At 32.3% G+C, this 25,966-nt stretch overlaps 2 protein-coding genes and 1 non-coding gene across 3 annotated transcripts; 1 reads left to right on the top strand and 2 right to left on the bottom strand.

Moving 5' to 3' along the window:
* Positions 1 to 464: 464 nt before the first annotated feature.
* On the bottom strand, positions 465 to 3,534 carry LOC100305746 (putative photosystem I subunit O). The gene is made up of 4 exons (NM_001249217.2): positions 3,303 to 3,534; positions 2,883 to 2,958; positions 2,551 to 2,730; positions 465 to 802 (listed from the first exon to the last, which is right to left on the bottom strand). The coding sequence occupies exons 1-4, from the start codon at positions 3,376 to 3,378 to the stop codon at positions 712 to 714; spliced, it is 423 nt and encodes a 140-aa protein (NP_001236146.2). The 5' UTR covers positions 3,379 to 3,534; the 3' UTR covers positions 465 to 711.
* Positions 927 to 998, top strand: TRNAQ-CUG (transfer RNA glutamine (anticodon CUG)). Its single transcript has one exon. It is a non-coding gene; the product is annotated as a tRNA-Gln (tRNA).
* A 14,490-nt stretch (positions 3,535 to 18,024) lies between the features above and the next one.
* LOC100775996 (rhodanese-like domain-containing protein 9, chloroplastic) lies at positions 18,025 to 19,414 on the bottom strand. The gene is made up of 4 exons (XM_006591541.4): positions 19,398 to 19,414; positions 18,457 to 18,542; positions 18,276 to 18,380; positions 18,025 to 18,197 (listed from the first exon to the last, which is right to left on the bottom strand). Exons 1-4 carry the CDS (start codon positions 19,412 to 19,414, stop codon positions 18,127 to 18,129), a joined length of 279 nt encoding a protein of 92 aa, XP_006591604.1. The 3' UTR covers positions 18,025 to 18,126.
* Positions 19,415 to 25,966: the final 6,552 nt, after the last annotated feature.

The following is a 25,966-nucleotide window of genomic DNA, read 5'->3' on the forward strand; positions in this document are numbered from 1 at the left end:
AATTTAATTTATTTAATCATTATATAAAGAGAGAATATTATCATATGGATAACTCTTACCGTTGTGTTTGGTACAGCCGTGCAGGTGAGCTAGGGAGGAGGGGCGACGGAGGAACTCTTCATGTGGGTTTGGTAAAGGTGAGTTTAGGTGGAAATAAGTGATGAAATGTGAGTTCCACGTATACTTTCTCCCTTCTAGACTAATGAAGTTATGATGTGATCATGCTCTAATGACCATTTTGTTCTTGTCTTGGTTGTATGTTTCAAAAAGACATATAGAGATTATTTCTAACACATTTAGAGATGATTTCTATGCATAAAAATCCCGAATATTAAATAATTTCAATATGAGTAATATATTCCATTTGTAAAATTATAACTAATATTCCTAACACTTGATTCAAGAAAAAATATTAGGCAATTTAGAGATGATTTTTTTTTCCCTTGACCAATAATTATGATAATGATAGGTTAGTGAAACTGCAGGGAAGCCTTTGGAAATTTTGCAGACTAGAAGAAGTTGGGACATTGATGAGGAGCAAGTACAACAATAATAATATACAACATTATGAAGGCGATATTACATAGATTTCTCCTAGTAAGAAGGAAAAAGGTAGCATAGAGTCATCATAGATTGCAAGGCACTGGGGCAGTGGGGGCACACAAGGAAGAGAAAAAAAAAAAGTAAAAACAGAGACCATAGGTTTAGAATTCAAAAGTAGTCTTCAGTCCTTCCCTTGAATCCAATTTGCCCAAAAGTGAGGACAATGAACAAGCCAAGGTGCCACGTAACCAGCCATAACCTGCATGACGTATGCCTCGTGTTAATTATTAGTGTGTCTCGAAGAAAATGCTTTGAAAGAGAAAACAATAGAAGAAGATATGTTTTATTCATCTTATTTAATAAATTGCATTCTTTTTATTTGTGGTCCCATGGTCTAGTGGTCAGGACATTGGACTCTGAATCCAGTAACCCGAGTTCAAATCTCGGTGGGACCTTTATTCTTCTATTAACGTTGGTTTAGAGTTTTTATAATATGCTTTTATTTTACTTCAAATTTCAAATATTGTTGGCAAAAAGTTTTTATATGTTGCTGTATTTAGTGAAAGGCTATTTGAGTTATGGTTCTTGCTTTTTCTAAAAAAAAATTATAAATTTGTATTGAGAAGTTCATATGAGCTAAATTAGTTTTTGTTAGTTAGATGCAGTAGTAATAAATATTATATTGAAAAACTATTAAACGGTAACTATTTGTGATTGAGAGTGATTTTTTAAAATAATTAAAGAATAAATTAGAAATAATAAATGTGTATACCAAATGAGATAATTATCTTTATTAATAGTTATTGATAATTAATTATATTTTAATACCAAGTGAAAAAAAAAAGCTCGTCAACCTCGGTCATCATCAAACTTGTCAAATAGAGTTTGTAAAAGAAAAGAGATAACAAGCATCCGAGAGTCCACACAAATATTCTTTTGGTCAACCATAGAAATGTTCTAATAATTAACAACACTTTGGTCCACTAAACGAATTGGGCTTACATCGTTGAAGAATTTGCAATCTGGGCCCAAGTCCACACCATTCTCATATTTTTGTTGTTAAAGTTGGGCAAAACTATTATAAATATTCATAGCCAAAATAAGAAAATACTATCATGCATTTTCATTATCAAAAATATTATATTAGCACATTACAATATTATACTATCTATTACCATCTTATTCTCTCATTGATTAATATAAGTGAAAAAAATAACTGTTAAAATATTAGTGAAGGGGAATTTAAAGCCTTTTTTGTCAAAAAAAAAAAAGGAATGTAAAAGCCTTTTCTACTGTAAGTATATACTAAATACATGTTTGGTTGGAATTGTTTTTGAAAAAAAGAAATCACTTATATTTAAAAAAAAAATCTGTAACTTTGTATTTCATCAACTATTTTTCTCGTGAACTCATTCAGTTATGCAACCATCTTAATATTTAAGATTAGAGAGCAGTGTCAAATAGAACTAGCAAGTCTCAACTTTACTAGTATGTGTGTTTGGGAAGTAATTGAGTCTCACACATACAGACTTCAAATCAAAGCTATAAAATAATTACTTTGACATTTTTTGTTTTGAAAAGTGTGATTTTTGTGTTAAACATGAATACAACCCGTATCCAAACATACTCTAGATGTGTTTGTATAACAGTTACTTTGAATGTAACTTACTTTCATCTCAAGGAGATGAAAAAAAAAAAAAAAAAGAAAGAGAGAGACTTCCTTACTTGTTTTTAACATTTGAAAGTGTGATTATTGGCTTAACAAATTCTAAACAACAATCCAAACACATACTAGTTAGGTTTTCTCTTTGTGCAAGGTCCAACACATCCAAGTGACTCATTTCAATTTCATTTTTCTCTTCATTCCTCATCATCATCTTCTTCTTTCTCTTTCTCTTAATATTAATATGATTATAGTTGTTGTTGTGAAGTAAAGAACCATTGAATAATAATAATAATAATAATACGGAATGAAAGAAAAGTAATACAAAGGGTGAAGTGACAAACCAAAAGGACGAAGTAAGGGCAGGAGGGCTGGGAAAGTGAGCAAGCTCAGCACCAATGCTCTCAAAGAAGAGGCCAGTCAGACTTTTACCGTTGATAGCCGGTATGCTTGAGGGTGCTAGCCAACCAATCAACCCAAACCCAATCACACTGTAATCTGCCCGCAGCCAATTCCTCTCAAAGCTTTAAGTTTTTTTTTTTTTTTTTTTATTGACAAATGTTAGTGGTAGGTTTGTTAGCTTCAAGTATCATATCATATATACAACATCATCATCATTCAGTTATTTTTTCCAATTTCAAAATCAGACAAATTATTAATCTTGTACTAAAATTACCATGTAATCCTCCCATTTCCCATTGCCACAGCTTGCCTCAAGGGATTCCTAGCAATCACTGGGGATTTCACAAACCCTGCAAACAAATTACATAACATGTCACACAACATGCTCATCGATCTTTAATTCTTGATTGATCCTGCTCTATGCTTTCACATTGAATCATCCAAAATCACATTGAATTTAGATAAATTTTGAATTAATGCAGAGTCTAAAATTAATTTTGAATTAACACAAGTTAGGTCAATTGTGTTGGATCCAAAATATTATATTTAAAATACCTAGATATAAATCATTTATTTCACTTTCAAAATCAATTCTAATTAGAATCAATTTTATAAAATCTATTTCATTAAAAATTAATTTGTTAAATACCAACTCATACACGTTGCATGATATAGGTACGTGTATGTATCGTACCTGAGGTGAGACGAGATGAGGTGGATGACAGTAATGCGCCACCGAGTCCTGCGACGGTCGCGAAGGTGGTTGTCATTTTCGCTCTGCTCTTAGGGTTCGGGGTTGAGAATGTGGAATGCCTAAGAGTTTCTGAATCAGAAGTGGAAGCAAGTAGTGGCTATGGTAGTTTTTCGGTTCCTATTCTTGTTTTCTACCAAATGGATTCCATTGAGTTAGATTGGGTTTGGATTGCGTTTGCATGGATGCGAGCGTTATGCAATAACGTTGTGCCACATTGGAGCCTATAAGATAAAGTGGGGTCTACATTAATCCCTTGATAATCCATGGAGCAAAATATGTTGATAAATCGATCCCATTTAATATCAACCGATTCAAAAAATAAAAAATCAAACTGATCAAAATATTGGAAAAAAAATTATTGAATCGCATCAAATTTTAAATTTGATTTTAGAAAAGGATCAAAATTTATATATATTTTTATTTATAAATTTTTAATATCACTCATTGTTATTTATTATATATATAAAATTATTATGTAACTTATAACTTATATTTATTTATGAAAAATACATTTAATTATATATATTTTTACTAATTATTTAATTTAAGATGCATTATTATTTTATTATTAGTTATATAATCACATATAAATAAAATATTTGATATTTTAAATTATTTTTATTATATATTTTATCTTTTATTTAATATTTTTTTTAAAAATAAAAGTAATCTTAAAATAAAATATCAAACCGTTTAAAATTAGATCAGATCAAATTGAATTAAAAATTTAAATTAACTCGATTTGATGATAAATTAAGAAAATCAAAATAATTGAATATGATAATTTTTCTCTTCAAGACCCCGATCTAATTCAATTCAGCAACACCCTAATCTTCATGATGTTTTAATTATACTATTGTTTTTTACTGAATGTTTTAATTAGACTAATAGAGAGGGTGTGTTTTATAAATAACTTTTCTTATTTATTTTTTATGGATGGGTTGGTATCTTTCATTACAACAATCCTGTTTATTAGAGAACATTAATAAGTATTATTTAAATTAATCATCCACTAATAAATAAGTTTTTATTAAATAAAAATTGTTTATAAAAAATCGAATTTTATTAAAGTATGTCTAAAAGCATCGTTTGTTTTAACAAATTAAGTTCTAAAAGAGTTTTTTATTTGCTTGCACAAGTTCAACTGTTTAAATAAAATTTAAAAAAAAATCTTTCTAATACGCGATAACTTCTTAGAATTAAAATTCACAATTCTATCATTTCTTCTTTTTTACAAAATTTCTATTATTTCTTATCTATCAATTTTATTACAATTGTTGACAAACGCTATTATTACTTCAAACATGAATTGGAGATTTGGTGGGGGCTGGGGGAATCAAAAACTCCTTATATATCATATTTAAAATAATGAGTCGTTACCAAAATAAATAAATAAATGAGTAATGACTACGCCACATTGTCACAGCATTACTCTGTCATTATCTATCTACTATCCTTATACAAACAAGGTCCTGATTTGATTGACGTGATCCAATTTTTGTCACGTGTTAGCTTTTGGTGCACCTATTTTCCGCCCAAAAATGATTGATTGACGTGATCGGGTTTGCCACGTGTTGCTTTGCGTTTATTGCACGCGTTTTGCATTTTCGAGTTACATGCCATTTTGCATTCCTCTTGCATCCCTGTTGCTTGGTTTTGTGTTTCTTTTCTCTCCCGTGAGAAAAAAACATGGAAGACACTGGCTTGGTGCTGTTGTTCTATGATGGCCATCACAACTGGAAGCTTCTCATGTCTTCTTTGCTGCTCATGCTCTTGCTTATCCCACCATTGGCTTTCTCCCACTGTAGTTGTATACACGCATAACCCTACCCTTCGTAAGATTTCTTCATTTGCCCACCCGTCTTCTGCGTTTTATTGTTTTTTGTTTTTTTCCATTTCTTCACACTAAAGCTGCGATTTTGATGAGTACGGGTGCATTTTCTTTGTTGCTCTAACGTTGATGCGCTTTGTTTACCCTCCTCGTCTTCTGCGTTTTCTATTATTTTGATTTGTTGCGGTTTTTGGATGCTTAAAGCTTCGATTTTTATAAGTACGAGTGTGTTTATAATGATGCTCTTTCAAAGATTTATGATGTTGCTTTGCTTTAACTTATGTTGCATGTTCTTTGTTTCGCAGAGAAGGTCGAAGAACACACTAAAGCGACGATTTTTATGACTACAGGTGCGTTGTCGATGTTCTGCATTTTCTATGAGTTCCATTTGTTGCAGTTTTTTTATATAATGGTTAAACTTTTCTTGCATGTACTTTGTTTTGCAGACAAGGTCGAAGAACACACTAAAGCTTCGATTTTTATCTCAAAAAAGTGGTGATTTTTATGACAACAGGTGCGTTTTCTTTGTAGTTTTATCAAGGCTTAATTTTTTTGGTTAATTTTTTGGGTATTCCTGATCCTTCTCCTACCTTGATGGCGCTTTCTTTGTTTTCCCTCCCAGTGTTCTGTGTTTTCTTCCATTTCGATTTGTTGGGGATTTTTTTAATTATTGCTTAAACTTTTCTTGCGTGTTCTTTGTTTCGCAGAGAAGGTCCAACAACACACAAAAGCTGTGATTTATTTTAACTCAAAAAACGCCCCTTTTCAGTACCATTTTTGGGCGTCATTCCTTTAGCTACTTTAGTGTGTTTACCATATGATGGAGCAGATGATGGCAAAATTTGTTTTCTCTTCATTTCTTAGGTTACTTGGCATTTGTTTTTGAGTGAGAGCATCAAAGAAGACGACTAAAGGTTTGTCATGTATACAATTTCTCCTTTGCCTACTCATTGTTATGTCCCCTTATCCCCTAATTTGATGTATATAGGTTTCAATTTTTTTGTGTTCGTCATCTTTATTGGTCTGTAGTGGTGACTTTATTTTCATTTGGTTTGAAGATTACTTCCTTCACAGTTTAAAGTATATATTAACTTGGCCTTGACAATATCATTCAGGTTATGTTATGTTGAACAAATTCCTATATTTTTGTCAATTTTGTCTCAGATTATTAATTCTGTGGTGGGTTATGCTCTAAAACATATTGGCCATAAAATGAATGGAATTATTTTAACTTCTTAGGCACACTCCATGTCTCAGATTATTTTCGGTTTTTTGTTTTCTCGCAACCTTATTCTCTTATTCCACCTTCTCTGAATACAATATCCAAGTTGTGATTCAGTGTCTTCATGAAACTTCTTCCACCCGCCCAATAATGTCTACGTCAAATATGTGGTTGCAACTTTATGATTTTGTTGCTGTATGTGTATCATTCCCTTTTCATTGCATTTGTCTTTGTGGTTCCCTACCATATTGTTGGTGTTTTGTTTCTTTGTTATTGTTGTCTTACTTTTGTTTAGTTAAGGGTGTTTATTTTTGGGTATATTGTAACTGAACTTGGCTTTTGTTTTTGACCGAGGCCAACAAACAAGACAACTAATAGTGTCCTCCATTTGGAGTAAAGGTTTGTGATGTATTTTATTTTTCATTTAGTTTTGTTCTGAATTGGGTTTTGGTCTTTGTTGCAGTGGTTGTTCATCTCAAAGCCACTGTCAATGCTTTTATTCTGAAGCAATCCAAATTTGAGGTATCCCCTCTCGCCCTTTCTTTTTAATGGGTATGTTCTTATGATGTCAGTTATACTTAATTTGTATGATTGACCATTTGTGTTTATTTTTGGGTATATTGTAACTGAACTTGGCTTTTGTTTTTGACCGAGACCAACAAACAAGACAACTAATAGTGTCCTCCATTTGGAGTAAAGGTTTGTGATGAATTTTATTTTTCATTTTGTTTTGTGTTTGTTGAAATATTAATATTCTTTGAAATCTTTATTGTTCTGAATTGAGTTTTGGTCTTTATTGCAGTGGTTGTTCATCTCAAAGTCACTATTGATGCTTCTATTATGAAGAAATCCAATTTTGAGGTATCCCCTTTCGCCCTTTCTTTTTAATGGGTATGTTCTTCTGATGTCAGTTATACTTAATTTGTATGGTGGACCATTTTTCTTATACGCAAACTTTGTTTGCTTTTGTGGCCGTGGTGTGTTTTGGATCACCTACTTATTATTTGTCTGTGTATTATGTTGTTTAGTTAAGGTTGCTTATATTTTGGTATATCCTAATTAACATTAGTTTTAAATTTTGACCGAGACCAACAAACTACACGACTAATAGTGTCCACCATTTCGAATACAGGTTTGTGATCTCATTTATTTGTCCTTTATTTTTGTGTTTGTTGAAATTTTAATATTGTTTGCAATCTTAATTGTTTTGAGTTGGGTTTGGTCTTTGTTGCAGTGGTTGTTAATCTCAGAGCCACCGACGCTGCTTCTATCCTAAAGCAATCCAAATTCAAGGTATCCCCTTTCGCCCTTCCTTTTTAATGGGTATGTTCTTTTGATGTCAATTATACTTAATTTGTTGCAAGGGCAAGTTTGTGGGTGAGAGAGATGGTCTTATATCTGAGTTGATGACGAAGATGGTTCTTCCACCGGCACTGGATTATTGTTCTATTTGGACTTTCAAAGAATTTTTCACAGCCCTTCATTTAAATAAATAGTGTAGAATTAACTGAAAAATTTGGTGTGGTTTAGGTGAATTGATAAGTGGGGTGAATCTTATTTCGTTTTCTTTTGCTGCCTAAGATTAGTAACTGAATGACATTATGCTTTGGTTTGATTTGAAAATCCTAATTCCTGACTCTTTTGAGCTCAAGAGGTTGTCTATATAATTTATAGTACTGTACATGATTACTATCCATAGTGCAACGATCTTGGCTAGCATTTGGTTCAATTGGTTTCATTTGGTGGCACAAGGATTGAACCTTTTGTAAATGATTTGTTTGGTTATTTTAGTGTGTTTTCCATATGATCAACCATTTTTAAAAAAAGGGCAACTTTGTTTTGTGTTTGTTGAAATTTTAATATTCTTTGCAATGTGTATTGTTCTGATTTGGGTTTTCGTTTTTGTTGCAGTGGTTGTTCATCTTAGAGCCATTAGCGATGCTCCTATTATGAAGCAATGCAAATTGAAGGTATCCCCTTTAGTATGCTCTTATTGTTATGGATTTTTGTATGTTTTTCAGTTGCGTGATTATTAAAACTTCATATAATTTGACTTCATCTAACTTAAAAATTTGGTGTGGTTTTGTAGAACTGATAATTGGGATAAATCTTATTTCTTTTTCTTTTGCTGCCTTAGATTAGTAACTGAATGACATTTGCTATGGTTTGATATGAAAATCCCAATTCGTGACTCTTTTCAAGTCAAAGTGGTTGTCTATATAATTTTCCTGTACTCTACATCATTCCTATCCATAGTGCAACCATGTTGGCTAGCATTTGGTTGGATTCATTTGGTTTGGTGATACAAGGATTTCTGCATTAGTCCATAGTGGTTTGGTGTACAAAATAATGTTCATCTTTCATATTTCTTTCTTTTTCAGTTACCATATGCAATGGTGCATTTCGTGATTCTGTTTTTGCCTTTGTTTTGTTTTGTTAGTTTTTGCATTGAAAAAAAAAATATTTTTGGCTTTTGTCGGTACAAAATATTGAATTTTGTTGCAATTGTTTGAGCGTGCTTGATTATTGTTCTTCCATTGCAATTGTTTGAGCGTGGTTCACTATTGTTCTTCTTCACCCTTATTTGACCGTCGTTGATTATTGTTCGTCTTTAGCCTTTTTGGTGTTTCTGACCATCCTTAACCATGTTTTAAAATTTTTTTACTACATGTGGGTTGTTTTCGTAAACAAAAAATATTATTTTTATATATTTTTTCTTAGATTTAATTTAATAATTAATAATAATTGCATAAATTCTGACGTCGTTGTGAACTTAACTTATAAAAGGTACAACATAGTTGTAAATGTTGATGTTGTTATCAAGGTAACATGTAGACGGCTACAAAATCCCGTCAGTATATTTTTGGGAATTTGTGTTTATACATGTACTAATGACTCCTAACACTTTATGGGCTGTGTGTTGTGACTGTCAATATTCTGATTTTAATTTATATTGACATGTGACATCCATAGTAATTATTAGAGTAGATATAACAATCTATGTAATTAATACACTACTACATGTTTGCTGAGGTGCAATTTACCAATGCCAAAATACTACCTGTCTATTCATAAATCGGCTAGTGAAAAAGATCATCTTTGTGATATACATATAATTATTATTTTTTATTAATGTTAACTATAACTAATTTTAAAAATTGAAGCTTCGCTTGAAATTATTTATCGTCATTTAATTACACAACAATATTCATAATAAACTAACATGGGAAGTGTAATAGCCTCGCAATAAATATACAACACTATTCATAATAAACTAGCACGGGAAGTGTAAAAGGCTATCGGTTAATATACTACTATATACATGGTTAACTATTCATTATAAGTGTTCACCCTCCCCCTCTCATTATTAAAGTAAGGTATTATATCAATCCATAACCATAGAGTATCACCAACTCTTTAGTTATTTGTCGAAGAACATCTACAAACACAAAACACCATGACTACACCATCCGACACATCTGATGTTGTAAGTTTAAGTTTTCCATCCTTCATGTTTACCTTCTTATAAGTATAAGTTCGAGTTTGCTTCATCATGCATATTTCATCTTTAACGTTCATTCCTTTCTTTTTTGCTTCATACATGTATATATTCGATATAGATATATTGTCGATAACTTTTATCCTTGTATGCTTGCTCTTTTCGTTCTTACTACATGTTCGATATTGCGCATATTTATCTTCTCCTTTCAATGGGTACAAGTTTCTTTAGTTACTCATTACATAAATGTTTTTCATCTAGGGCCCGTCAAATTTACAGTTATCAACAATTGTGCACCGATTTGAGGCGTCATTCCGTGTTGAGAAGGTCACAATTTTCACACCTAAACATTCATCTATTTATCCTAATCTCAAATAAATAATGTCATACTTACTAAATGTTTCTGATACAATGGTGATATGTTTAAAATGTTAACGTGCAGAATATCATTGAGGTTCCTTTATCTTATCATAGACAATGGTCCCCAAATTATCCAACTTATGTGTTATTCGACTACAAAGGAAACAAGCACTTTATAAAGCTTCATAAATATGCTGACTGATTCTTTTTTGGCGATGGACTCAAGGAACTTAGGAGAACCCATGGCATTTATAAAAGTGTTATCATGCGTTTTGTAGCATGGGACAAAAATACTACTTTCAATGTGGACGTCGTGGGACCTCTACATAGGCAAACACACAAAAGGTCAGCCGCAACCACCAACCGCCATGTTTTTGCCATTGATGTCTCTGAAGATATGATACAACACAATTATCAATTGGTAGGCTTTTGTTAATATAATCATAATCCTTTATATTATTTATTTTTGAAGTTTTATCTTTAATCACTGTGTTAGTTCTAACCTAGGTTCTACCACCAGAGGCTTCAAATTATTTATCTGGATCAAAAAAATATATGATTGTAGATTGTGGTCGTGGTAGACTTTACGAATGGATGATCACTATGAATAATGACCTATCATGTGTTGCTAAGTCCTGGATCCAATATTTAACTGACGATCATTTGAAGGCTGGAGATGAGGTCGTCTTCTACTACAACTTCAACCAAAATTTATGGGAGGTCCTCTATAGGAAGCAAGTCAAATGGGATGAGGAAGAGGACGAAGCTAACTCCATTTGAAGAACTCTTTAATTATTTGTTTGTTTTATTTTTATATATTATGTTTGTAACTTAATTACCTTCGGGTAATGGACAATTAATTTTTTTTTACTTTCTGTTGAACATTATTAACAAAAGTACAAATATTATTATCTTAACAAAAGTACAAATATTATTATCTTATATTCTATGTTCGTGGATTCAATTTTTCTATGACATATTTATTATTTTGTTATATTCAATGTTTGTTGTTTCCAAATAATATGGGCTGGGCTTTTGACAAAGGCTTGCACTTTAGTGAAAGTGGTTGTATAGCTTTGCAAAACCAAGAGACATTTTCATGTACTTAGTATATATATTTACTGTTGCAGACCATTGATCCTACGCCAACACTCAGTAGTGCATTCCTCTATGCGGATCAGAGACTCCGATTGAAAATGAAACCTTATACGTTTTTTATATGATTGTTTGTTCGTGAATATGTAATGCGTGTCTGTCATAATACTTGAATTGTAATTACATTACCAATCTTATCAGACAATGTTTCCTCTTTGTAATCTGAATCATATTACTAGATATATGGTTACTTATTATTTGCTTAAAAATACAAATTAATTTTTTAAAAATATTCCTAAATATTAGTATTATTTAACATTTAAGAAATCTCAAAACTGATGCACGGGCAGAAGTCTAGTTTTTCTAAGAAAACAAACTCATATTATTAAATCATTCAAGTAGGACTCGGCCGTGCATACACATGATAATTATGAAAGACATAAGGGCTAGCAAATACTCTGCCATTGAGTTAATAGAGCTCCGGTTGATTCAATTCGTAAATAAAGAATTAGTCAATGAGTCGTTCTAGTGATATATTTTATTTCTTGGTTAAATTGTAAATTTAATTTCCATAATTTTTATCGGTGATTTTGATTTTTTTTTTATTTTTTTTCTAGTGATTTTAATTCTTATATTTTTAAAAACTTGTAATTTTCATCCAACTGTTACTTTTTATATATATTTTAATTTTTTATTTTAGTCTAATTGAATCTTAAATTTAAATATTTTTTATAATATCCAAAAAATATTTCAATTAATTAAAATAAAAGGAAATGAATGATTGCAAAAGGAAAAATAAAAATAATAAAGTTCTAAATGAATTTGAACGCGTGAATCAATAACATATAATCAGAAGGATATTTGTTGCACGGATAATTTTTTAGTTTTAGAAATATTTTTTTCTGAGAATATAACATCAGAATTTTATTTTTGGATATTATTAAAAAAATATTTTTGGGTAACTATTAAAATTGGTTGGAAATATTTTTTATATTTCAAAAATAATCAAAATATGTGTTTGATTGACTTATTCTTTTTCTAAGAATGCATATTATAATTATTAAATTATTGTTATTGTGTTAAAGGTATTTTTTTATGGAATGTAACCAATGTGCAGAACCTTCACAATTTCTATCTATGCATAAATGCTAAACAAGTTTCATATCTAAGTATACACATAACCCTGTTAAAAGAAGAACATTGAAGGGAAATGAATTTTTTTTCGTGAGTATCATGCAAGAATCGGCGGTAAGTAACTTAAATTCACTCACGAAGAAGCATTGAGATGGATGAAATTGACGGTAAGATGGATGAAATTGACGCAACATGTAGGAACGAAATTTGTGGAAAAGGAAAAAGTTACAGTACATAGCGTGGAGGAGCATTGAGAGATTAGTGGAGTAATGTATACGAGGATATATCTAAATTTTTATTCATGAAGGGATTCATGTTACATGCGAAAAAAAATTCTATTTCCTCTATTGAGATTAAACATTAATTAAACATGAGAAGGTGAGATTATAACTTATCTAAAAATAAAATATGTACATAATTAATTATTTTATTATTTCATAATAAATATAGAATAAATTGTTTTACTCTTATATTTTCTAAATTAAAAAAAATTATCCTTAGAAATAAATATCCTTAGAAAATTTTTTATCCCAATAAAGTTTAGTTTTAATAGCAAATAGGATATTTATATTAATAAACTTTTTATCACCACGCTTATTAATAAACTTTTTATCACCACGATTTCCAATAAAGTTTGATAAAACCGATGTTAATATAAACGTGGTGGCATAATTATAAATAATGTACATTAGTTGACATTGGTTATGCAGAAAATTGATGTTAACGTAAATTTGTTAACATCAGTTTTATGCATAACCGATGTTAACGTATGATAAGTTAATATCGATTTTTTCAATAAAACTGATGTTAACGTTTACATTGTTTTGTTAACATCAGTTTTTTTTGTATTGAAAATCGATGTTGAAGGTACATTTAAAAATATTAGAACACGAGCCCTATTTTACTTGTGCTTTCTTCTTCTTCGCCTAAGCTTCATCTTTGTGACTTTATCTCCCTTTGCAGTCACCGTGACAGCCCGCCACCATGACAGGTCATCACCGTGACACCTCACCATCATACCCAGGTATTTTGCTGCATTTTTTTTGTGACTCTGTCTTCTTCTCTGCATCTTTTTGTATTCAATACCATGGCTGACACTACTAGAAAAAGCCCAATTTACGACGCGCATTCTACATTGGTTGTGCGAACCCGTCGTAGTTGTTTGCACGGTGGGATTTTTGTAATATTAGCTTCTTCATCAACGACGATGCTACAAAAGCACGTCGTTGAACAGTCCTTTCCCATTTTTCCACCGCATTTTTGGGAAGCATCGTCGTTGACTATCCCGTCATTTAGTCACGTGAAAGATTTCCCTCCCTGGAATTTGTGTGCTCACTTAGTTCTAATCTTCGCGCACGCGTCATAGCCTTCCCTCCCTGAGCTCACGGTGTTCCTGGTAGCTACCTTTGACGCCGCCTCGCCCTTGACGTCAAACATCTTCGGCCGTTGTCACTTACTGTGATCATGTAGCTAGGTCAGTCTCTGATTTCCCTATTTTTATTGTTACATATATGTGGAAAACCCTCCATTAGGGTACGCTTCTTGAAATGTCGAACATTTCCTTCATGGTCTTCATGGTCTTTAGTAGTTCTATGGCAATTTTTGACCTTTTTGGAACATTAGGGTTTATTGAAATCACGAACATTATGATATTTCACAGCATCTCTTGTCAAGTATAACTTAGGTTGTTGAGAGCACTTGTGCTTCTCTGAATCAATTTTGAAATTCAACTTAATTAGCATCTCTTGTCAAGTATAACTTAGCTTCTTTGAATCAATTTTGAACATTAGCATCTAAAAATATTTTTCCTTCCTTCTTGTTTTAAAACAAGATGGAAGGATAACTCAATCTTGAAGCACTTCCTTATGTAGAGAACCTTGAACTATTTCTGCTTTAATTATTTCTTTCATCCTGGTTGAAGCACTTTTTATCTAGAGAACCTTGAATTGGTTTGTGGGTAGCATTTGATGGTTGAGTTGTGAGTTGGGTAACTCCTATTCTTGTTTCAATTCATGAAAATGAGAGTAGGACCTGCACTAACTTCCCACTCATTGAATATAGTAGAATACAAAACTAACTAACATAATGTCACTAGCTAACTGATCCACTTAAATGGTTAACAACTATTGGCACATGTATAAAAAAATGATTGTTGACTGAAATTTATTTGGATTTAAAAAGAGGTGAAAGGAATGAAAGACGGGATGTAGTTTACCTTATTTCTTTAATAAATTAAAAAGGATGTAGCTTTGAATTTTAAAAAAATAATCTAAAAACCTTGTAACATTTCCTGCGAGAACAGAGAAAAACATCTTTGTTTTAAAGGTGCTCTCCTTTGCTATAAAGCCTCTACACCAGTGAAAAATTCTTTCCTTTTTAGAATTTAGATTAATTAAAAATACATTTATCCCTCTTGGAATTTACAGTAATATTGTTGTTGTTACAAGATTTAGTATTCTTATATTTTTATAAAGCATGTATTATTATTGTCTATAAAATAGTTTTCTTGTTGATACAAAATTTGTTGCCACAACAATCTCATTATGCCTAACTTCATCTGAATTACTCATTCCTTGAGTTTTTGCATATAAAGGCTTATTCCTTCTAACTCTAATTAAGTTTTTCTTTATTTGTTTTCTTCAAATTAAACATGAGAATCAAAGCTTCAATATGTAGCAGAACAAGAAAGTAATTGTAGGTTTGTTGTGTTTTGAAAAGGCTTTGTGAGTAAATTAAGGTTATATAATATAACTTGGTTTGGGTGTCATTGATAACAGAGCTTTTGTATCTTAAAACATTTGTTTGGGTGAACATTCCAAATTATAAAACTTTTATTCCTAGTGTGGGGATTGGAACCCCTAATGGTACCTTTGGAAGTCCAAATGCAATTGCCAACTTTTCATTATGCCATAAAAGAAGTTGTTCTTTCAGCTCCTCTCCCGCATCATGCAACACAAATTCAAGATCAGGAACATAACCAGTCAGCTTCATTTTCTTCTCTAAGTCTTTTAGTTTACATGTATAGAAAAGCCAATTTGGGGTGCAATGTGTTGCTTGATCTAAACTCATGCACCACATTGTTTATTTCTCTCCAACTATATCCAAATATCTTCACTACATTATTTTCTTTCATTGATCTTTGGATACTAGCTAGATGGTCATTTGTTTTGTGCTCTGCATAAACATTAGCCAATTGAACATATCCAGTTGCAATAGTTGGATCAAGCTCAAGCAGAAACTTGGCAGCAAACTCAGCCAACTGTAAGTTTTTATTAATCCTACAAGCACCCAAAAGTGTTCCATAAATGGCAACATGGGGCTTAAAAGTCATACTTTTGATAAAATCTATAGCCTCAGATAACTTTCCAGCTCGACCAAGAAGGTCAACCATCCATGCGTAGTGTTCTGGCTTAGTTTCAATTCCAAAATCTCTAACCATTGTGTTAGAATATTGGACCCCAAGATTTTGCATGGTTACATGCTAACAATGCTGCAATAAAAGTAATTGAATCTGATTTCATGCCTTGATTTTTCATCTCATCAAACAAACAAAGAGCTTTTTCACCAGCCCCGTGTTGAGCATACCCAAAAATCATTGCATTCCTGCACATAACATATTTATGTGGAATCCGAACAATTAATTCCCAGGCATCCTTTAGATCCCCACACTTGGAATTTACGATTATTTCATAATGCTTTGTCATACTCTGTCCTCTAGCTTAGCAGTCATTTTTGTCTTTATGCCCAGTTTTGATAGCATCATCATGTGACAAAATGTTCTCTCTCTCATGTGTCATGCCATTGCTTGCTCTATATTTGCTCTATATTAAGTCTTGGCATCTGTATAACATTAAATCAATGGCTTATGCATGTAGTGTAAAATTACTTACATATTTAAGCATTTCGATGTACAATGAATTAGGTACCTATAAAATTACAAACGCGTTCAATTAACCATGATATTATGCTCTAAATGGAAACAGTAAGGATTTTTTTTAAAAAAAAAATGATACAGTTTAAAATCAGAACTTCATGGAATTCCGCATAGACTCCACACAGATCTAGTAGATGAACTTCCCACCCAACCTTAGATCCAAGGCTCTCTGAGAAAACAATTCTTGGTCCAGCAAAACAGAAAAATAGAATAGGCATCAAGCCATCAAGTACTGTTAATCATGTTTGGAACTCCTCAAACAAAAGATCAATAATAGGAACACATGGATTCATTTTCCTTTTCACTATTAATTATCCACAACATTTCACTTCATCTTGGCACAAAATATTCTTTCTTACTGTTGATTATTTCTTGCTACTTAATGAATACTTCAAACCTTGGTTAATATAAGGGGAATTAAGCATGTCCCATTTTCATACTGATGTTTGTTAGTTCATACCAAAACCAAGCAAGTTTCGCATGTTACTTTTTGGACTTGTGATTTGTTTGACTTGTTGCATATGTTCTACAAGTTTGAACATATATACGGCTTAAATTTACAGTATTTCATAGTGTCAACTTTATACAAAGATACTAAATGTGTGATTGTCTCTGATCTGCCAATGACCTTTAGCTACTTTGCTGGAACTTCTTCCTTTAGAAATATAGATATAGAAGATATTACGTGTTTGAAATCATGAAATACTTGTTTAACTGTGTATGTAGAGTGTTAGACATTTTCAAGCTGATTCATTTTAAGACTGAATGTCTTGGAGGCATATATGACTAACTCAACTTTTTTAAGTTTTTATATGTATATGTAACATGTATTTCAAATAAGTATTACTTTATTCTGGGATAATGTTGTTTTCTGATTCATGTGTTGCTATTGAACTGAACACACTTTGGTCTTCCACTGATTTATGTATACAGGTAATTTGTTATGTGCTGCACATGCCTAATTTGTACTTTTATTCCTTAAATGCTTCTTTGTACTTTCCCCAATTACCTATCACAATTTTAAATTTTAGTGATGGTAGTAAGCATTATTTGGAAGTGTTTCATGTCTATTTTTCTTATTTGTTGCGTACCTATTTTCCTAATTAGTTTAAAAGCACCTTCGAAATTCAGTGTTTTGATAGATTAGTATCCAAACAGTTATCATAGACACTCACCAATTGCTAAATAATTGTGGACAATGTCTTCTAAAATTTGGTAGGCACTACATTATCAGTGGTGCCACTACATTATTAGTGATGTAGAAGCACAAAACTAGGGAAGTTATGTCATGAGATATAAAAAAAAAAAACATCGCGGTGATGTCGGGGCTGTACATATTTACTATTGCAGTTTCCACTCACAATCCATAAGCTGTTCTAACCAACCTGTTTTGTTTGTCCACCAAGTGCATATATAGGTGATTTTATATATTTTCATTTTAAATATTGTTTGAAAGAGTAGAGACAAAATTTAAATTAGTAGTGAGTATACTACCAGTGATATAAACCATTTGGTTTCTTGAGCATCATAGCCATATACTCACATTACTAATTCTTACATTACTTTATTCACATTTCATGTTTTCCCCCCTCAATTCTAATCACACGTTCCTTAATTATGCTACATGCATAAATGCATAATGAGTGAGGAAGAACAAAATCAAGAAAGACTACAATGAATTTATTAGGCTTAGCCTGCAGAGGCCAATTGGAATAGCTTCTCTGCTTGGTCAGGGAAAAAGGTAACGAATATATATGCACCTGAAAATTTTCATTAAAAAAAAATCAATACGAGCATAAAAAATAGTAATACAAAAATGTTGGAAAAAAAAGACTTACAAACAAGAATAGTTCCCAACACAGTTGAGATTTTTCCTTGGATTGTCACCAAGCCAGCTTTGCCGACATTCTCCAACTCTGTAGACCCCACAGAATCAAAAGTCCCTACAGAGTAAAAATAGTTTAATGTTATCCTAAAAGATAGGTTAACTTCTAAACACAAGTGAAATAATTATTAAACCTGGTTTTACAGTTTGAAGGCCAGATGTTATGCATGCTATATTTTTTAAACTAGCTTCTTCTAACTTACTTGCTGCTGCATCAGACCTTGACAAAGAAAGAAAATCTCAAATTCTCATATTAGTCTATTAAAACTCGATGCAAGTACACTGAAAATTCAAGTCATGCAAATTTATAGGAGTTTGATGCATCTTTTTGTCCCCACATGTAAGACATCTTCAAGTCCTTTAGGCAATGATTAACATAATTTGCTATCATCAACTCTTAACTAACATTCTTAAGGATTTATGCTGAATATTATGTTGGTTCACAAAGGATTTAGCAGAACAATTCACTCTTGTTACCAGCAAACTATCACCAAAAGTAATTGAGGGTACTTGCTAAGAATCCCCAAACACTAATGCTTGTCCTTGTTAGTAAATTATTCAGGTAATTTTTGTCTAGTCTGGAGTAGAATATGATTCTTTTTTTTCTTGTGGATACAAGACTGGCATTGAGGTTTGAACCCCATGCCTCCCAGTAGCCTGACCCTAGTGGCTTGAATATGAAAATTTAAATCACAGAGAGGCTAAAATTTATGATGCATAATATTACATACTTGGATTAAAACTCACTTCTATGAAAATTTCGATTTTTCAATTAAAAACTAGTTATGTGTATGTTTTGTGCACCCATTTATATTTGTGCCACAGGAGGTATTTTGCATATGTAGTCCCATGATTTCTTTCCATTTACAAATTACAAATGTAGCAGCGTGTCTTCACTTGGGTGATTCATGCTGCTACTTGTAATTAATTACTAGGGATGATAGTAAATGAGGATGAATATTTTTTACAATACCAAGTTACCTATTAATGAACTGTTATTGCCTTACTTTGGATGAACTTAATGGTAAGGATCATTGTTTTTTGATGAATATCTTTTTAATCACTAAATTCTGACCTGGATGAATTGTTCATCCTTGGATGTAATGTGTGTTATATGCGATTGGTGCAATATTAATGGTATGCCCAGTGAAGTAAAAATTGAGGGTGGGTGTGATGTCAAACAGTTAAAGTATTTCAAAGTAGATAATTTGTTGCATTATTTTGGTTTAGAGTTTGATTTTCCTCTTGGATGATACATTGATGGCCAAAAGTAGAACTGTGTAGACATCCAGTTTCTTCCAAAGTTTTATTATTTTTTTAATTTTCTTGTATTTCATACATTTTGTTGATGGCCAAAAGTAGAACTGTGTAGACATCAAGTCAAGAACGATGTAGAAACTACATATTTCTACATCGTTCCTGACGTCAGCACCGATGTGGAAACAAACATATTCTACATCATTTACGAAGGAACGACCGACTTAGAAGATGTAATTTCTACATCAGTGGCCTGGATAGCACCGATGTAAAAATGCGACCTTCAACAACGGGCGTAAATTTTGCAACGACGTAGATAACACACTTTCTAAGTCGTTGATGAATCCGTCAACGTCTTCAATAAATACTTTCAAAGATGGTGGTGGGGTTAGGACTGATGTAGAAAACGTTGTATTTCTACAACGGTGGATTTTGGAACAATGTTGAAACATAACACTAACAACGACGTCATATTCTACATCAGTTGACCACCAATGTAGAATGCCATTTTCGACCGATTTAAAAAGCGCGCTTTGTAGTAGTGTGAATTGGGCTCACCTCGTATGGCTGAGTTTTAGTTTTTTTTATCCACACATTGCCTTACCTCGCACCGGCTTGCTTCTTCTTCCTCTTTTTGTTTTTTTTTTTTAAGTGCTTTAGATATAATTGTTGTTGTGTGGTAACAATAGATAGCAAATGATTTTTGGGTCACTAGCACTACCTTCCTTTAAAATGAATTTAGAAGCTAAGTTTTATATGTGTCTTAGTACCAATGGGACATTGAGAATATATAAAAGGGTAGCGGAAAGATGAACAGAATTTGCAACTGCAGTCCCTCATAAAAAGCAGTTTGAATCCTTGTATGAAATTATGTTATTATGTCCTAACACTGAAACTATTTCATTCATCCATTTTCCTACTATTGGCATTTAGCTCCTTTTATCTTGTCTTGGTACCCTGGCCAAAACATCATACTCCAATAGCATATCTTTTTGGTGTTGTTTAACATGCATCTTCTTTGTTCTATCTCAGTTGTTAGATGAGGGTGATATTTACATAAGTGTAAAAAGGTATATATAATTAGTGATTATAAGAGTAATCGAGGCCGTACCCGAATCAAATAAACATGAAAATGCAGTAACTAGGAAGTGATCCTAGGTCGTTTCCCAACGAGCAATGACAAACCAAATGTTCATAATATACTTGCGCAGTAACAGTAACGATTGGGGGGGGTTGTTTGTTTTGTGATTAAAGAGCCGAATAAGTAAACTGGAATATGAAACTACTAATATTAAAAATGGGTTGTTTCCTCTGATTCAGAAGCCATTCTCTTATCCTGGGTCATGAAGAATTTGTCCCTAACAGTTAACCACTTAATCCAACCCTATTTCAATTTACTAAGCGAAAATCAACTTAGGGTTGTCAATACGTGATTAGGCACCACATACACCAGTTAGCCCTTCGTCCATTAAGCATGAACATAAGTTAGGCTCAGAGGCAATTAATCGAACACGAAGCGTGCACTGATTAATGTTCACAAATTTGGGTTAACTGGTGAAGGGAAAACTACCAGGAAACCACATTATAAACGAAACCTCAAAGAGAGCTGGGCTTCGTTTTCAAAAGGAAACAACACCAAAATATTTAGCCTTCCATAGATTCAAACAGAAAACGTAAATGAAACATGAAGCAGAAACGTCAACAAACAGAAATGTAAATGAACAGAAACGAATTTGGGACAGAAACGAAATTGAAAGTAGAAGAAGAAACAAGAACGAAATTGTAATTAGAAGCAGAAAATGTAAAATTGCATTACGTGAACAGTAGCATCAAAGCAGAAAACGTAAAACCCTAAAACAAAAGCTCTAAATAATGAATAACATAACAGAATAGCCTTGCACGAATCCCAAGGCTGCTATTTAAAAAGAGTCACTCAAAGTCACTGGGCCCTATTACAATACTCTGGCCCAAAACGAAATAAACATTGAACAACATAAAATAAAATTGCGAAATTTCCTAATTAGAAATTAACTAAGGTAAGCGCTGCTTTATTTGCCCTCTTCAAGTCCATAACCAAAATCTGGATTAAGCCCAATGTTTCATTAATTCCTGAAATTAGATTAAAAACATCAAATTAGCTAAATGAGCCCAAATAATAAAACTGCCTGATTAATTGACAATTAAGACCAATCAGTAATTAAAATGGTGCAAAAAGGGTTTAGAAAATAGAAGAAAATGATGGCACATCAAAACCCCCCATACTTAGCCTTTTGCACTCCTGGGCAAAATGAAACAAAGAACAAAATCCAAGGATATCAAAGAGAGACAAACAAAAACATTCACATATTTCTCAATGAACATCAAGGAATGAAAGGAATGGGTAACATCTAACATAAGGAGATCAAGACATTCATGAAAATCATCCAAGCAACCCAATCATGGCAAAATAGTTAATCATCTCAAGAATGAAAAATGATAAAGCCTCACAAGATATACACTCTATCTCTCAAGTGTCTAGGCTACTATTTACCCTCAAAGCACCCATGAAAACAAACACCACATAAACTTGGCAAGATTCTAAAATTGGCAATCAACCCATAAACACAAGCACATGAGGATCAAAAGGTCTTTTAAGGTTGTAATGGGGCCAAGGACAAGGTATGGAAAAATATGGAATAAGTGGCTAAATCCCAAAGGAATAGAGGAGCAATGGGGAATAAGTGCATATTAAGAAAAAATAAGAAAATAAAAAGAAGTAAAGATAAAATTTAAACATAAAGAGTAGAACCAAGAGTTTCATCATTCTTGTGCCATTTAAGATCTTATTCACTCAACTTTATGTAGATGCAATTGTTTTTGGTGTTTTGATGATGATCATGATGATATGATGCAATTGATGCAAATGGGCTTTTCAAGATTAAATTCAAGACAATACTTCAAGATTACAAGTCACAACATCAAGATGATCACTAGTATATTAGGAAGGGAATTCCTAATTGAATTAGCAAAAGGTTTGGCCAAGTAATTTAAATTAAAAAGTGTTTTTTCAAAGGATTTACTCTCTGGTAATCGATTACCAGAGGATGTAATCGATTACCAGTGGCCAAATATGTTTTACAACAGCTACTAAAATTTGAATTTAAATTTTAGACTGTGTAATCGATTACACAATTTTGGTAATCGATTACCAGCAGTTAATAAACGTTTTAATTCAAATTTTAAAAGCTGTAATCGATTACTAGACAAGATTTTCAGAAAAATCTTTCTAAGAGGCACAACTTCTCAAAGGGCTTTTTCATGACCACCAATGGTCTATATATATGTGACTTATAACACGAATTTGCTCAGAGTTTTTGAGAACAAAAGTGTTTATCCTCTCAAAGAGCAAAATCATTTTATCTTCTTAAGAATTCCTTGGCCAATTCAATTGCAATTCATTAAGGAATTATTTGAGTGCTCAACCTATAAAATCTATCTCTTTCTAGAGAGATTCATTCTTCTTCTCCTTTTAATTCTCTAAGGGATTAAGAGACCGAGGGTCTCTTGTTGTAAAGAAATTCTAGACACAAAGGAAGGATTGTCCTTGTGTGTTTAGAACTTGTAAAAGGAATTTACAAGATAGTGGAACTCTCAAGCGGGTTGCTTGGGGACTGGACGTAGGCACAAGGGTGTGGTCGAACCAGTATAAATCTGAGTTTGCACTTTCTCTTCCCTTAAACTCCTTTGTTTATTATTGCTTTATATTCGTATTCAAATTGTTTTTATTTGAATTAATATTTAAGAAGTTCATTGTTAAGGGAATTTATAACTTGAATAGAAAGTGAAATAGATTTTTAATTGGGGAAGTAGTTTGGAATATCTTAATTCAACCCCCCCTTCTTAAGATATCTGAGGCCGCTTGTCTAACAAAATCGTTAAAGGATTATCCAACCATGCCTTTTCCAAAAAATTTGTTCCGACCACATTTTGGTAGAGTGTGTGTGTGTGTGTGTGTATATATATATATATATATGCTAAACATAATTATGACAAGGCTCAATTACAACATGATTTCTAAACATTCTTTGCTTCTCTAACAGGTTAGGAAAAGCTGGTGTTTTTCTTATTCTAATATCACTAGAATAGCAACAATGATGGCTCAATCATGTCAATTTAGTTACATTTTTTAATTACAAAAACAGATGAATAGAGACATATCTTTAATTTAATCATCAATGTTGTCAATAGATAGGCTGGTGGAATGTTTTTCCTGTATGGATATAGAGGTACTGGGAAAACCTTTATGTGGAAGACATTAGCTTCTGCATTACGTTTGAAAGGGGTGATATTATTTTGACAGTTGCCTTAAGTGGTATAGCTTCATTATTATTACCTAATGGCAGAACTGCACATTCGAATTTTGTTATTCATGTGCCTACATTAGATAACTCCACATGTAATATCCACTAAGGTACAAAACAAGTTGAACTGTTAAAGGCAACTAAGTTGATTATATGGGATGAGGCTCCTATGGCTCGTAAGTATTGTTTTGAAGCATTAGATAAAACATTGAATGACATCATGTGCATGTCTAATTCCAACAGTGTTCAATTTGGTGGAAAAGTTGTTCTGTTTAGAGGTGATTTCAAGCAAATTCTTCCTGTCATCCTAAGAGGAAGTAGATCCAACATAGTATAAATGCTTCATATCTGTGGGACTACTGCACAGTTTTAAACCTGACAAAAAACATGCATTTGCGCTCCATCCTAACAATCACAAATGCATGAGAAATTAAGTGCTTTTCTCAGTGGCTGATAGATATTGGTGATGGGAAACTAGGAAAAGGTGATGATGGGCTATATGACATAGAAATTCCATTAGAATTGTTGATTACAAACTTCACTGATCATATTAAAGCAATTGTCGCCCATACTTACCTAGACATCAAGCACAAGTATAAGGATGAGGAATTTCTCAAATCCAAAGCTATTATAGCTACAACAAATGAGGTCATAGACCAAATAAATGACTAGATATCAAACATCATCCCAGGTGAAGAGGAAGAATATTTCAGTTGTGATTCAATTGACATGGGAGATGTTGCAGCAAATGAATCTTATGAAGCTATTACACCAGAATTTCTACATTCATTGAAGACATCGGGAATACCTAATCATAAGATAAGGCTAAAAACAGGCACACCTATTATGTTGATTCAAAATTTAGATTAAGCAGAACGCCTTTGCAACGGAACAAGGCTAATTGTCTCTAGAATGGCCAATCACATTATTGAAGCACGGATAATTTCGGGAAAAAAACATAGGAAGTTTGGTGTATATTCCACGAATGTCTTTATCGCAATCTCAATCTCAATCTCCATGACCTTTCAAGATGACTAAAAGACAATTTCCATTTATAGTTTCATATGCCATGACAATCAATAAATCTCAAGGACAATCTCTTCAAAGTGTAGGATTATATCTTCCTAAACTAGTTTTCAGTCATGGCTAGCTTTATGTGGAATTCTCAAGAGTTCAAAGCAAAAGTGGATTGAAAATTCTTATTCATGATAAAGAAGGAAAACCACTAAACATAACAACCAATGTGGTTTTCAAGGAAGTTCTTCAAAATCTGTACTATGATCTAAAACTAGCTAAATAACTATTGATGACATTGAAAGCTATTGATATTCATCATGAACCTTTTCCATGCAGGGTTGTTTACTATAGTGTATGTTGGAACACCTTCATCACATCAAGTTTTTGCTGAATTTGTTTGATCACAATAACATCTTGTTGAATTCGATACAAGCCAAATTGTTGTAACACTCTTTGAAATTGTTTAACACAGCTAACAGTATCTACAAGCTAGGCACTTAAAATACATTTCTTTGTGTTTGTCAGTTGTCTGAATATGAGTCATTAATTACCTATGTTCCTCCTAAGATCGTAACATGTGTTTGTGGTGAATGGTTTATTGATTTGGACTCAGTTTAAGATTACATGTGTTTGTAATTCTGGGATAAGGTATTATATTGTATTTACAGTGTAATGATTTGTTCTTACTCATTGAATAAAAACACCACTCTTGTATGGAGCATCAGGTTTCAGTTCAAGGCTGAATGCATGTATACTGAATGCAATGTTTAACATTGGTGTTTGCCACAGATGTCATGTAAGCCAAAATTAATTTGATTTTGTATGTAATACTCTCTTGTGAATAAATGATATCACAATGTAATGGTGCAACTTTTATTTTTGAATCATAAGCATCACTTTCTAAGAGTTTAAGCTGCAAGGTATCATGATTTGAAATATATTGTTATCATAAGCAATTCCTTCATCTTTCTTAATACACCAGAGCTAAAATTGACCTCATTTATCATTTGCATTTTGATGTAATACAATG

Source organism: Glycine max, chromosome 11 (assembly GCF_000004515.6).
Source record: "Glycine max cultivar Williams 82 chromosome 11, Glycine_max_v4.0, whole genome shotgun sequence".
In the NCBI taxonomy this organism is placed as follows: domain Eukaryota; kingdom Viridiplantae; phylum Streptophyta; class Magnoliopsida; order Fabales; family Fabaceae; genus Glycine; species Glycine max.

Bases quoted from the DNA above. Each gene is read 5' to 3' on its own strand.
- LOC100305746 (NM_001249217.2), bottom strand. From the start codon at position 3,378: ATGACAACCACCTTCGCGACCGTCGCAGGACTCGGTGGCGCATTACTG. The intron at 2,731-2,882 runs GTAATTTTAGTA...AAAAACTTAAAG, and splicing joins GGAAATGGGAGGATTACATG to CTTTGAGAGGAATTGGCTGC. The intron at 803-2,550 runs GTTTGTCACTTC...TACGTCATGCAG, and splicing joins GCCCTTACTTCGTCCTTTTG to GTTATGGCTGGTTACGTGGC.
- LOC100775996 (XM_006591541.4), bottom strand. The intron at 18,381-18,456 runs GTTTAATAATTA...TTTACTCTGTAG, and splicing joins CCTTCAAACTGTAAAACCAG to GGACTTTTGATTCTGTGGGG. The intron at 18,198-18,275 runs GTAAGTCTTTTT...GAAAATTTTCAG, and splicing joins GTTGGGAACTATTCTTGTTT to GTGCATATATATTCGTTACC.